This window comes from Equus asinus, chromosome 3, assembly GCF_041296235.1.
Source record: "Equus asinus isolate D_3611 breed Donkey chromosome 3, EquAss-T2T_v2, whole genome shotgun sequence".
Lineage (NCBI taxonomy): Eukaryota > Metazoa > Chordata > Mammalia > Perissodactyla > Equidae > Equus > Equus asinus.
The window spans coordinates 9,246,556-9,262,095 of NC_091792.1; the positions used below are offsets into that span (position 1 = coordinate 9,246,556).

A 15,540-nucleotide genomic window follows, 5' to 3' on the forward strand; every position below is an offset into this window, starting at 1 on the left:
ACTAAAGATAAATGAAAACTTATGTCCGCACAAAAACTTGTACATGAATGTTCATAGGAGCATTATAAATAATAGCCAAAAAGTGTAAACATGTCTATTAACTGAGGAATGGATAAATAAAATACAATGTAAACATACAATGGAATATTATTTAGCAATAAAAAGGAATGAAGTACTGATCTGTGCCACAACATGTGAACCTTAAAAACACTATGCTAAGTAAAAAAAAAAAACTAATCATAAAAGATACTGTATGATTGCATGTATATGAAATGTTCAGAATAGGCAAATCTATAGAGCTAGAAAGTAAATTAGTAAGTTCTTAAGGTTGGGGGAGTTGGGAGAGAGAAAGAGTGACTACTGATGGGTACAGGCTTTCTATCTGAGGTGATAAAAATGTTCTGAAGTTGATCATGGTGAACTTTGCACAAATCTGTGAATACACTGAAAACCCTTGAAGTTTACGCTTTACATCAGTGAATTGTATGATATGTTAATACCAATATCAATGAAGCTGATAAAAAAAAGATACAATGGTAACTGAGACTAAGTATATAGTAGAGGTGGTGAGAATTCATCAGTTCTAAATATATTTTCAAGTGGAAGCAATGGATTGAATAAGAGAAAGAGAAGTGTCAGATGAATCCAATATCTTTGGATTGGAATGATGTAATTGGCCTTAAACTTTAGGATAGAGATTGAGTTCAATGTTCAAAGTTCATATGCAAATATTTTTTAAATTAGTGAAGGAATACATGTGAGTTCTATTGTACAGGATTCTCTATACTTCTTACTTCTGGTTGGATATGAATGTAGCTTCCATAACGACATCCAAGGATTTCCTCTTCCTGTGTTCACTCCCTTCTTTTATTCCCCTCCCTTTGAGTTTGCCCTAGACCTACTGACTGACTTCTAATGAATAGTAAATGGTAAAAATGATGGGATATCACTCCTGAGATTAGGTTATAAAAGACTCTGAATTTCTCTCTCTCTCTCTTTTTCTCCTTTCCTTCTTCCCTCTGTCCTTCTCCTCAGCTCTCATGAAGCCAACTGCCATGTTGCAAGTTGCCCTGTGGAGTGGCCCACATGGCGAGGAAGTGAGGCCAGATGGGCACAACATCTGAACAGGAACTGAGGTCAGCAATCCAACAACTGGTGAGGAACTGAATCTTCTCAACAACCACGGGAGTGAGCTTGTGAGCTGGTCTACCCTCCAGGTGAGTCTTGACTGCCGCCTCAACTGACATCTTGATTGAAATCTTGTGAGAGACCCTGAACCACAGGATCCAATTAAGTCATACTCAAGTTTTTCATCTACATAGACTGTTAGATATTAATGTAAGTCAGTAAATTTTGGGTTAATCTGTTATGAAGGAGTACATAATGAATGCACTCAGTTACTGAAGTTATTTACATAGATATTTGTACTACATAGGTGTGTATTCCACAGGATCCCTCAAGAACTCATGCGATTGCCAAATATGTTTCAAACTTTTCTGTGCTAGGATGTTTTGTTTCTTTATATTTTATTTCAATTCTTCCTGCTCATGTAAGTGTCTACTCTGCTGAATGTACAGACAGCCCTATCTATTACTGAACCTTCAAAAGACATTATTCGCTCCATAGCAAACTTTCATTAAATCAGTATTTAGTCAAAATTGTACTTTTGACTTCACCAAACTTCCTATCTTTGAAATAGCCTATTAGTTGTAAGTATCAGGGTTTCTTGACCTCTCGTATCGTCCAGCACAAGGCTGTATACTGCACGGCTTAGTAAGGAGGTCGGCAGAGTAGCTATTGGAAGGCAGCTCACTCTCAGTTCTATTTCATTGTGCCATCAATCCCACTCTCATACTCCCTTTATTTTTTAATTAAAACTTCTACATAGCTGATTTACTGCGCAGGCCATTATGACACTTAAAGATTTTCCGTAGTTGCTCTTTTGATGAATTTGGGTTTATATGAAAGCAATTTAAATGTCAGCATTTTTCATATCGGAATATTGTGTCTAATTACGAAAAAAGTTACATAGAGTTAATAAATATGTGTAGCATTTTAAAAGCAAAATTTAAAAACTTATGCCTTTATTTCAAGAATCCTTCACTTATTTACTCATGAATAAGATATGCAACTGTTCCCATGAAATGTCAAGAAAAATCCACATCATTATTGAAAAGTTAGCATTGAAGACAAAAAGTGACCTTTTTTCCTCCGGGGTATTTTATGGTCTACTGCTATGAGTGATCTGAAAGGCCCCACTCATTTAGAAATTTTAATGAATCTACACAAAACTTAAAACAACAAAACACCATTTCTTAATTTCTTTTTTCCCTCACAAGTCTATTGTGAAGTAAAAATAAATAATTTAAGTTTATGCTATAGGCACCCTTCTCTCTGGGTTTGAACAAGAGATGTGGATAAGGCAGGAGCAATTTTTGGTAGCTTTTTCATCAAGCACATTAATGTTAGCCAATGTTTCTCATTCTCTTTAGCCTTTGTTAGTCTATTGTCTAAAGTGTTGCGTCTATTTAGTGACATGCTCAAGGAACTGAATGGCAGCAAAAATGTGTGATTTATTAAAAGAGTCAAAAATATTTTTGCTACTGCCATGTAAATGTAGTATCTTGTAATTAACATATCTTGGTTGACTACACTTATCACTCAACTAACACCCTCTATACAAACATACACACGCATGCACACACGTGGCATACATGTTCATGGATTTAGCACACATATACATATATATGCACACATAAACACACTCATATTGCATACACACGTGCTCATGGATTAAGCATCTACACACACGCACGTACAATCACACTGCATACATAAGTGTGCAGGAATTAAGAAATGACAATGCTTTACCATAAAAAAGTTTCTTTCTAATTAACGTTTCATCTAACTAATGTGTTTCATCTAACATGATGAAACATAAAGAAACAGTCTTGCAATGTGTTTCTCTCTTGATTTTTAGACATATTACAACAGAAAATGAACTCTATCCAGAGAGAATTCAGAGAAATTCTACAAATAAAATCCTTTTGATTGATTAACTGCTTTTGAAATATTAACATGAAGCTATCAATATGTCATTTGAATCATTTTTATAAATGTTGTAAGAACAACTGCGCTTTTTACTAATAATTGCACCGCCAGCCAAGGTCACATCAAGGAATAGCGAGAAATGTCAGGATGGAATAAAAAAGGAAATTTAAACACTTTTGATTTCTTTCAGTATAAATTGCTCATTTAGTCTGAAAATCTTTTTCCATAATTGCTTCAATTGCAGCTAGATAAGTATTTCAAGATGTTCATTCCAAATTTGTGGGCTGATGCTGTCCACGATCACAGAATTTTAGAATTGGAATTGATCAACGGATTGTCTAGTCCAGCGCCTTTGGTTGGCAGATGAGCTGATGTAAATTAATTATCTAAATACTTTGTAGTTTAGAAAATGAAAAAGGGAATCATTACCATTTCAGGGGAGGAAACCGAGGTATGAAGACATTAAATGAGTTGCCAACTGTATTAGAACTTGTAACTAGCAGTCAGGAGTAAAACGTAGCCTGCCAATATCTCATTTAGTGCTTTTCACTGTCCTATCCCATCCTGATACTGGTGATAGTTGTGAAGTGTCATCTGGATATGGAAAAGTAATAATTCAGTAAGAAAGAAATATATTTCCTGGTTGTCTGGACAACACACATATTGTCACCCTATGTTTACAGTTAAAAGTGGGGTTTTGAATGTCACTGCTTGAAGAGCCCTGAGAAGTTTTATTTTTTAATTTTTCATTTTTTTTTCTGTTTTGGTGAGGAAGATTGACCCTAAGCTAACACCTGTTACCAATCCTCTTCTTTTTGCTTTAGGAAGATTGAACCTGAGCCAATCTTCTTCTATTTTGTACGAGGGTCGCTGCCACAGTATGGCTTTCGTGAGTGGTGTAGGTCCACACCTGGGATCCAAATGTGAGAAGCCTGGGCCCCTGGAGCAGAGGGTGCTCAGCTTAACTACTACACCACCAGGCCAGCACCCCTGAGAAGTTTCATTGACGTGAACACCAGAAGGAAAAAGACAATGTCATTTCAGTATGTGTGTTTAATGGGCTTCATTTCAATTGTAATACTTTGATTATGCAACATATAATAAGCTTTTATTTTCCAAAATTTATTTATAGACTTCAGTGTAGCTTCTAGCCACACTTTATAAACAAATGTAATTGTTCTGAATGGGTTCTAAATAGCTTTCAACATTTCATTACAAAGCAATTACATCTGAGTCTTTCCCAGGGCTCTCGGCATGGCTTTTAAAAAAGAAATTACACAAACAGGTGAAATCAACCATTATGAAATATAACCTACATGCCAAAAAGCAAGCCTTCGGAGTGGGAGTGAGGTGAGGGAGGTTTAAGCCAATGATAAACGCAGTCTATTTTCAGGGTAACTGCACAGAAAGAAGTCAGTATGCTGACTCAAGGTAAGTTTATTTTTTGAAAAGGGAATATTTACTTAATTTTACAATGCTGTGAAGTAGTAAAAAATTTATTAGATATCCCCTAAAAATAAAGTGAAGATCAACCTTTTGTAAATCTATATTTAAAAAAAAATCTGACTTTTGTAAAGCAAGACCTAACTGCTTCCTTGTCTGCATTTAGAGAGGTCATAATTGTTGATGAACACATATGGAGTGCTTACTGTATGCCAGGCACTGCTCTAAGCATGTTATACGTATCCTCAAAACAATCCTATGACGTATTGGTTACTCTAATGATTCAATTCATTCATCCACTTATTCATCCCTGCAACAAATGCCTTTCGAGAGGGTAATTATAATGCGCCAGGAATACGATGGAGAAAACACTATTTTTCCTTTTCATAAATACAAGAATAAGCCTTCCATAAAACAGGAGATGGTAACTTTCTGACAATGGCCTACTTTTTGAAATACATTCTATGTCACATCATGACCCAATTCATATACACACACATGTGGGAAAGAAAATAACACAAAGCAATATGCACTCAATAATGTGATATACTCTGATATTTTCTGTTCTATTCTATTTCTATTGGATTCAACCCAATAAATTGATTTTACAATCCACTAATAGATCACAACTCTTGGTTTGAAAAATACTGCAATCAAACGTGCTCACCAGTGCAAATTCTTTGTTGAGAATCATCTGCTCCACCAAAGATGACTCATTATGGAAGAGGTGGGGCTGCATGTGGCTCCACATGTGAGGGAACCACCAGAACTCATCCACAGACCGGAGCAAAAGGTCATCTCCTTCATCTTCCTCTTCAGTCCCTGTAAAACATACAGTTAAAAATGGCTTAAGTGAAAATTTTGTATTAGCTTAAAGGTTATGTTTGTCAGATTTTTGTTATCCTTCTTATTACTGATACATAAATCCAATTTTGTGTTGCTTTAATAAAAAAAAATAGCCTAGACCATAGTCTAAATCACATCAGAGGCAGTGGGGTTGGAGATTGGGATGGGGTGGGGTAGGTGTGCTGGTCTCAAATAGTTGTTCAATTTAGAATTTAGGGGTATTTTATCACTGACGTTGTTTCGAAATGCCAGCATATGGTGGTAATAAAAAAATAGAGCTAGTTTTAGATGGTTTATTTTTGTTTGAAAATCAATAATTCTCTCCTTATTGCATGCATAGGGGAAATCTGATCAGAGATAATTATTACTTTTACTCTTAAAAATATTCTTACATATAAATCTATAATTAACCTTAAAATTTAACTAAGTTTAATTTTTTTCTGATTATAAAAATAGTATATGCTTATTGAAGAAATATGGAAAGCACAGACAAGTGATATATAAAGTTCAAAACAGAAACAAAGCAAAACAAACACTATCTTCCAGAACCAACTGGTGCAGACATTTTGATGTCTTTCCTTAAATCTTTGTCTACTTATTTTTTCAAAAACTGAACTCTTATTGTCTAAATAATTTTTTTGCCTTACGTTTTTAACTTAACGTTATAAACGTAAACATTTCTCACTTTAACACAAATATTTCATAAAATTTAAACAATGAATCTATTAACACAATAAAAACTTGACATGAGAATTTAAAACTAATATTAATTTCTCATCCTCCATTAGGAAAATTTGTTAAGAATAGAAAAAACCATTTGTCACGCCACAAGTGAGAAAAAAAAGAAAAACAACAACAACAATTTACTTCTAAGGAAACTTACTATGTCGCAGCCATCCTAGAATATTTTCACTGTACAAAATCATAGTTTTTATATAATTGTACAATATTCAGTCCAATTTAAAAGTGTCCTGAATCAATAATATAAGAACTGATTACTATTTGGTCTCTAGATACTTGACTAAATAAGTAAAGTAAAATAAATCTTGGCTTATAGTGTGAGGTGTATTTATTTCGCTTATTTTTTCAAGAGAGAGTATGTTTTATAGATGGCTGCTTGATTTTATATTCTTTACTTAAATTAACCAAATAAATATTAAAGGTCTTTTTTTTAAGAGTCTTCTCCAAATACTCCACTTGTGTGTCCTATGGTAAAGATTCCATTGATCACGCAGTAGTGCCATGAAATATTTAAAGCATGGATTTGGTGTTAATTGATACCTGGATTAGAGTCCCTACTTCTGCCATTTACTTGATTATGTGATCTTGGACAAGTTGACTTCTCTAAGACTCAGTTTCCTAATGTGAAACGGGGGATATAAATACCCATCTCCTAGTCTCTTTGTGAAGAATCAATGAGATCAATTTATTAAAGCACTTAATATTGCGACTTGCAGATCATAAGCATTTCATAAATATTAGGACCACTTTCTTCTTAAAAATAATATCTATTGGTTTATAACTGTGGTGTTCTAAATTTACATATTTTCACACATTCCTAAAAATATTGCCTGCCTAGATTATTAATTTCTAAAGTCGGGGACTGGATCCCTCTCACTTGCAGTGTCTCACACCACTTCCCCAGAGCAGCAAATAAGTGATTAATTTAATTCAGTCTGTATTAATATAAAGTCAGTGAACTTTAGAAGCTTCATATGTCTGCTGGCGTGCATGCCAACTTTTGTTTGTATTTACATATGTACATTATTCCCGGAACACAGACCATAAACCATAGTCCTCAAAAGGTGTGAGGACCACCAAGTTTAATCAGAGTTTTGGCACTGTTACTACCATAACAGGTGATGCTACACAAAGAGTAAAGAAACAGAACTTTTAAAAATGACAAAGTCCTATGAATAAGATGAGCAGACAAAATTCTTAATTTTTGTTAATTTTAACTAAAATTGTTAGTACTACAGACTTATACTTCACCGACTTTGTTAATATATTAAGAATATCACATACTGAAATCCAAATGAAGGGAAGTTTATTACTTCCTCAGATGGAGTTCAAGCATGAAGTGTTGATGCTGTAGACCAAGTGTTTCTCCTGGCCGTAATTCAGCCAACTGAGGCATAGATTAGAAAGAGTTACTTTATGTCACATGCAGTGAATGAATTGATAGTCCGTTCCCCATTCTGTGTGCTTTGAATACAGAATGTTTGAGAAATGCTTCCATTCACTTTAAACTCCCCTGATTGTTATTGGAAGTGGCAGGAAGCACATAATGCATACTTGACCAGGAAGGAGGTCAATTATTCAATTTTAAGAAAATTTTGCAGACTACTGATACAAACAGGTACATGACTAATCATAAAATCTTAGTAATTCTTATACCAGAGAGTGTGTTAATTTATAAACACTCCTCACAAGGTTGAGAGGGATATTTAAAACTTTTTTTTCACTTCATGGATTAATTTCCCGTCAGCCTTTCTCTATTTTATACAGGTCATATAATTCAAAGCCACATAAGGCAAGCTCGTGACACTAGAAATAGCTTAATGAAAAATATCATACCAAGTCATGCTGAGGGACCAAAGCAGAATTTCAAACGTTTTCAAATCTGACTAAATGAAAATAATACATTTTTGACTCACCGTAAACATTTATTTTCCTATACGTAATTTATGCTTAAATTATATTGAGAATATAATTTGTAGTTCACATGCGACCACAGACCCTTAAAATGTCTGTGTTCAAATTGAGCTTTTCACTTCTAACTTGATCTAGATTCAAATCTATATCATTATTAATTAAAAATACGGTTTTTCTGTTCTCATTTAAAAGTTATGTCCTTTTACTTTTCCTGATTCCCAGAGAAGAGAAAGTCTTTTAATTTAGAAGTAAAATATTTTAGAGTTCATTTCTGTGTTGCCACTTTTGGAGGCTCTATTTCATGAGATAACAGTATGTTTCTAAAAGTACTTTATGATAAGAATAATTTTAGCAAGATCTGGCTATAGGTTAATTCCTCTAAGGCACAGTTCTAACATTAAAATAAGATATATTAAATTCCAATGTCTGCATTATCACTTTTGTACAAATGTCTGCCTTATATTTGCTCACTATGTATGAAATATTGTAATTCTTAAGTGGTAAGAAGATGTTTCTAATTTTCTTTATACACTGAACCTGGCACAGTTCCACATAGGTAGGTATAGAATAAACTAATTTTAAATATTATACTAAACAAAAGGAAATGTTTGGTGATGGAAATTGACTAAAAGCTACCTATAGTTCTAAAATTAGAAAATAGAGCCATGCGAATTGTTCACTGTTTACTTTTTTGACAATATTTGATTCTTATACAAAAATACTTTTAAAAGTGATGATGCACACTTACATAGCCCTTAGCACATGCTATGCACTGTTCTATATGAGAGTATTATTATTACTCTCATTTTGGAGATGTGGAAACCGAGGCACGAAAGATTAAGTAACCTGTGTTCACGTAGCTAGTGCAATATCAGAGCCTGGGTTCAAACAATGCGGTCTGTTTCCAGTGTCAAGTCTTTGAACCAATACTTTAGCCAGAAAAGCAAAACGAAACACAAAACAAACAAAAGAGAATGAATGTAATACTTTTTATTTTTAATTTCATATTTGAAAGTTAATAGATTTATATAAAGCTGTATTTTTTTGTAAAATGAAGTCTCATGGAAAAGACCAATATTTATCCAATTTGCAAATATTATCCATGAGGTAATTGATCAAGGCATATTTAATTGATCTTGAATTACAAAGAATGGCAATAATTGTCACCAGAAATCATATCCTACACAAAGATTTGCAGCCCTTCACTCCTAGAAGGCATCTTAACGTTGCAACGTCTCCAGTTTTCAGTTGAACTTTCATTGTGCAATTCCAATCCAGCTCTAAATATTTCCAGACTAAAATAGCCTACTCCTAACTCTATACTTTATTTTTTTTTTTCCTTTTAATCAGCAGCATGTCTTTCCTCTTTCAATTTGGCACCTGTGAGTGACTGACTTAGAGAAGGCTCAGTGACACGCCCTTTTTGGGTGAGATTTTTAGCATGAAGGGCAGAGAATGAACAGGAAAGAATACTTGGAAAATACAAATAAGTGAAGCAGCCTAAGAAAGGCAGAATCTATCATTATTACACTGGGCATGTGTGATTAAATGTCTTCAAAACAATGAGGGTCATCAATCAGCATCCTTATGCATTGGGAAATCAGATCATCCTCGAAGAGAATTGAGACAGTCACTGTGACAAGGCCATCTTCTCATGGTTACACATCACAGCCAAAGTGTAAAGAAAGCACTTCCCTGATGTGCGGTGGTTTTTCTATACAGTTAAACCTCTCCATAGGAATGTGACTCCATAGGGAAGAGACATGCCCTCTGGAGAGTGGGCAAGAACGTTTAACGTTGCTCTTGGAAGAGACCTTGATATCCCTGAGTGAATTAATAAGTACTCAATATAATATGATTGCACCCTGGAAAGACATTATGGATGCATCTTAATGATTCTACAGATAAAGTAACAAATCAATTGAAGTTTCATATTTATGTGAAAGAAATTAAACTTTTAGGACTTAGGAATTTATATACATATTACTTAATCTCTTAAGTGCACTATCACCACAGCACAACAGAATAGAGGGTTTCTTCTGTTATTTTTGTTAGGTTAGTACCAACAGAAAGAGGCAATAAGGTCCATTTAAGAGATAAAATTAAAATGTCTTTTTGGGGGTTATCTTACTCCAACAATTATCCCTGTGATGTTATCTACTGTGTTGTTCGTTTTCCAGTGGATGTGTACTGTGTACACGTTCAGGATTTTAAAAAGAAAATGGGAAGTGTTATAACCTGCTATCAACATTAACTTGGCAAATGTCTGGCAAGTTTAATAGGTCTGAATAGGAAAAATAAGTCAAAGCTGAGGCAGTTATCCAGATGTATTTCAGCCAAAAGAATGGCTTTACTTACACTATACAGCTATTTAAGACAAAATAGTATTGTTTGCGTGTGAACCCCAAATAATCCTATATTTTTTTCCCTGCATGAGTAGATACAGCCTTTAGAGTTATCTGCTTTATGACTTCATAGTCAGGGCTTCTTAGGCCTGAATTCATTTCTGGAGGGGGCTTTTGAAGATTTACAAAACCACGTCTATTTTCAAAATTGTAAGCTGGAATTGCTTTGGTTGTGCAGATATGATGACCCAAATCTCTTTCTGCAAAATGTCCTTTTAAAATATGCAGTCATTGGATTTATCAACTATTCTAAATACTAATTTTCCTTCTATTACTTTAAAAAGATTTACATGTCTCAAAGCAGGAGGGAAAAAGTATTAAAGAAAAGCCAGTAAGACATTGTTGCTTCAGTATTCTAATAAACCATGCTGAGCTTCTTAGGGTAAACATTAAAAAGCCTCTTTGGGCAAATGAACTACATTTATAATAATTAAAGACTACCTTTGCACAGGATATTTTTAATGAGCCAATAAACTGAATGCATGCATAAAGCATACTTTGAAATGTTTTCTCTAAGATACTATGAAATAACAACAGTGCAAAGTCCTAACCACAGCATTTGGGCTTCACCACAGATGCAGAAATAAGAGCAGACAGTAGCTATTGCCCAAATACAGGCTCCAACATACCATTTTGCACTATTTTTTGTCATTATTATAAGACAATCACTTTTATGCTCATAATTTTCTTTATACTAGTGCCAGACATTATAATGCTCATCTTCAGAAAAAAAGAGTCAAATTCTGGAGCTGAAGATGGGTAAAGAGGTGAGAAATATCAGAACATAGAGTCATGCGTGCACACTGATGACACTTTGAGAATTTGTTGAGAGGCAGAGACTAAACAGAAGGGCAGCTGTAGCTGCATGGAGATGGGAAGAAAGACAGGCCCGATGGTGATGGTTCTAATGCATGTTGGGCCAAATTATTGCAATAGTTTTAGGAAAAAATTTTGCAAGGGAAGGTAAATTAAGCAAAATGACCCTTAAATTCTATTAAATTTCTTTGAGGCTATAAAATTCCTGTCTCATCACCAGGAAATATCCAAAGGAAAATAATATGTACAAAAATGTCTGTCACCTCGACTATCCCACAATTTTAAAACATTGTCCTTTAGTGTTCTTATTATAGCGTCACTGTCATCATCATCAGCATCACTATACTTTTTACTTAGACTACGCTGAGTGACAGGATGTATAGTCATACTTAGGAGAATGGTCACAGTTTCTTTTTCTGAGTTGAAAAAGTCTATTCTCTTCGTCTTTTGCCCTTGATTCTAAAGTATTTGCCAAGGCAAACAAGCTCATTGATCTTTGGATCTGGCTACTCAGATAAAGCACCCAAGTTGTTCCCATAATCAGTCTGGATATTCTATTTCTCCTACTTATGAAACATTTAAAATCCTCTCTCCTATTTATATGTCGCTCCCTGAGAATACAAAGCTCCTTCTTACCTGTGTGGTAAAACTTCCCTGAAAATCCAAGGTTGAAGGTAAAATTTGCAACCTGAGTGCGCAGTAAATTTTGAGTCTCTAGTAATGCCTGAAATAAATAAGAAATTAACATGATTTTAGAAAAATAAATATGAAGCTTTGGGATGCCTCTTTTTCAAATGTGTATGCATGAGTGAAACAAAATAATATCTTTAGTTGCTTTTGGGTTTTTGATGAATACTGTTATGTGCTACCCATATTTCAGGTATTGTAATTGCAATTGTTATTATTTTTATTGACGATTACCAAATCATGAAGCAGTTAAGTCGTACGCACATTATAAATTGCTGAGAGACAATTCTCTAACCACACAGCACTGAAATCATTTTTCATTTCTGTGTGAGACATTTCTTGAATTTCAGATTATTATACTTCTTTTCCTTGGGGAAAATTTTTCAGAATCATTGGATGTAGACAAGTCCTGGATTTGTTGGTAAGGAATGGGAAGATAACTTTTGTTTGAGTTGCAATTTAGTATTTTATTTAACTGTGCTATCTCTCGTATCATTTTTTAAGCTTTACTTATTGAGTTTAAAGCTTAGGTTTTTATTTTACAAATTAAAGAGCAATGTATATTTTGCAGGGTGTTAATTGCAAATCTTGAGATATGAACGAGATACGGGTAAGTGGGAAAAAGCTAATTCCATAAAGAAATAGTCTCTAAATGTGGCAAAAATTTTCCTAATTTCTCAATTTGGAACTATTCTATGTTAATTTCTTCTTTGTAGACAGGATAAGAACACACTTATAATAATCTTGGAGTCAGACTTAGTCTTGTAAATTTTTCGCCAGTTCTTCCTCTGTTCTTATTACTATGTCAACATATGTAGCATAATTCAGAACTCTCATATCTTTGGTCCTTTTTAGTTTGTTTATTGATTCAGAATGCTTTTTTTTATGTTTTAATGAATTTTTAAAGAGGACTTATTTTGTTTTGATGGAAATGAGAAACTCATTTCAAATTAGAGATATTAATTAAGACTGATTTTTGGTTACTGCCACTCTGTCAAGGTGAATAAAGAGTCAGAGTTTTAGACAACATCTTTTGAGCATTACTCATGGTGGCTAAGCATTTTCAGAAATTTTGTGAACCTGACTATTCATTCTCCCAGAATTAAGAGGGCTCTCCTGAAAATTAGTTTAATTAAAGAAAAAAAGAGAAAAAATTTACCAAAGAACTAAAAGGTTTATGAGCTACATAGCTAGTGATTATCTAAGGTCACAGTTAAATAGGGTGTAATCCTGGCCAATTTTGTTTAAATAATATCAATAAAATAGAAAAAGGGAAAAAATAGATTTATTAGTTTGACTCAGTTATATAAAATATATTTTTAAAAAGTTCTCAAAAAGAGCAAACTAAATATTAAAAAGAGGGTGGAATTAAAAATAAAGTCTATTGAACTGGTTGAGCTTATTGGTAAATACTGCGAAATGTAGCCTTAAAATGAAAACATCATGCACCATTTTCTCTTCGTGAGTTCCTTTTTCTTGTTTCCTCGTTCTATGCAATGCACAATCCCTGAGCCTCCGTATCTTGAAAGAGTGTTTTAAAAAATTTCTCCCTTCCCTTGTTCTCCTCACCACTCCAACCCCATGCACTCAATTTTCTACCTCAGTTCTTGAAGTCATTATTCTGCATTTATTTATCCACCATCCATTCTTAAATTCAGTAAATATTTATTGTAGACGGATAGAGTGTTGGGTTTAACATGCGTAGCCCCTGTAACTTTGGACCTTATTGCCTAGAGAGGGAGAGAGATGTTAAATAGACAGCCACACAAATGTATAATTACAACTTGTGATAACTGCTACAAAAGAAATCCAGAGCATGTTGTGATAGATGTAATAAGAGACTTTAATTTAGACACACATTTGATGTTATCTTAGGGCCAATCTACTAAAGATCAGACAATCTACTTTTCCCCCAATCAACTTGCCACCACTATAGGCAGGCCCTCGTTGTACTTTACTTGGGCTTTTAAAGCACCGTAGTCAGCTGCTAATGGTGTTCCCACCTTACGTTTCCAGCTTCCTCTACTCTACCTTCCACTCTGCAGTGGGGCTAACATCCCTAAGGCCATAAACGCACTTCACCCTTGGGGTCAGTGAGGCCATTCACTTCATGACTCAGCTTTCCTGCTCATTTCACTTCTCTAATCCTTTTCCTTATCTGTGAAATGGGATAATACTTGACACACGTTTCACACTATTATTGTGAGGATTACATTGCACAAGGCGTACGAAGTGCCTAGCTAAGTGCCTGGTACATAGTAAGAGCTCAATAAATGCTATTAACAAGCACTCTGTATGGCATTCTCTCCCCTTCAATTAGGTATCATTGGTGCCTCCACATTTCTGATTAAGTTACGTCCACTGCAATTTCCCCCACATCACCCAGTCCTCTGAACTATGCCCCAGCTGCTACAATTCTCTCCATCTTTTCTCACTCCGTTCTCTTTGCCTGGAAAGCCTCCAGCTGCTTTGATTCCCAGTCCCCAATGACACCCATTCTTTAAAGCTCTGCCCAAATGCTGCCTTTACATATGAAGCCTGCCCTGATGCCTCAAAGCTTTTCCTTTTCTCATCTCCCAAAGTAAGTTCCTAAATTATTTTTCTTAAGACTTGCATCATTTTCCACTTTGCTACATCACTGTGTATCTTATTTCTCCTTCTAGGTTATAAACCTCTGCAGGTTGATCAAACCTTACTCACTTTTACATATCCCATATTGCAAAATATATTTTCGGAAATGTGGAAGGCATTCAAAATATGATAAAAAAAATATATGAAGGCACAGCAACATATTGAATTAGTTTCATTTATTTTTATTAGTAACAGTTTTCTAAGGGTAAAAGGATAAACATTTTCATGGATCATACCGTTAAAAGATATCAGAATGATATAGATATGATCCTACATTGTATCAGGACATTTATACCATGGCGATCTTATAATCTTATAATATTATAATAGATCTCCTAGTAAGGCAAACTCACAGAGGCGAGGGCAGGTGGATTTTCTTCCACTCGTGCTAATTAGCTATATAAAGAATTTGACAAAACTTTCCATGTTGAAAGAAGCAGAATTGTACAGTCATAGCCTCCCAACGTGTAATCTTGATTAATGTGGGAGTAAGAATGACAATTTCTAGAAGTAAAAGCAAAACAAATGGATAAAAAAAGCAAATTCTAAAAGGTTCCAAGCCTTCCTGCTTCACTGTAAGAAAATGTTCTTTGGTTTCAAAATTCAAGGAAAGGAAGTTTCCATGTCTTTCAATGATAAAGGAAGAGAGCCACTAATAATAATGAATATACACAAAATAGATCTAATTTTTAAAAATAAAAACCAGAAATAAGTTTAAAGGAGAAAAATGTTAACCCATAAAATTTAAAGAAAAAATGTAGAAAAAATTAGAGAGTTGACATACAGGAAAAATGTAAAATGTCAGAAGAAGTATGAGACAAGAAAATATAAATTTATGAATAAATGAAATATAATGAAACAAAAAGACCCTTATTTTGGAAAAATGTATTAATGGACTAGAAATAATATGTCTCAATTTGAGATAAAAATCAAATAGTTAGTCATGCAGCTGTATATGTACTATTTTTATCTGAATATTTTGAAGGGAAATTTGACTAACTTTGGA

At 34.1% G+C, this 15,540-nt stretch overlaps 1 protein-coding gene across 1 annotated transcript in view; it reads right to left on the reverse strand.

Moving 5' to 3' along the window:
- The window catches only part of LOC106840255 (bifunctional heparan sulfate N-deacetylase/N-sulfotransferase 4), a 268,031-nt gene that overhangs the window by 119,230 nt on the left and 133,261 nt on the right, over positions 1-15,540 (reverse strand). Inside the window, exons 3-4 of the mRNA XM_044767308.2 lie at positions 11,853-11,940; positions 5,162-5,316 (exon numbers count right to left, since the gene is read on the reverse strand). Coding sequence (XP_044623243.1) covers positions 5,162-5,316; positions 11,853-11,940 — 243 coding nt within the window. The remainder of the gene's footprint in view (positions 1-5,161; positions 5,317-11,852; positions 11,941-15,540) is intronic.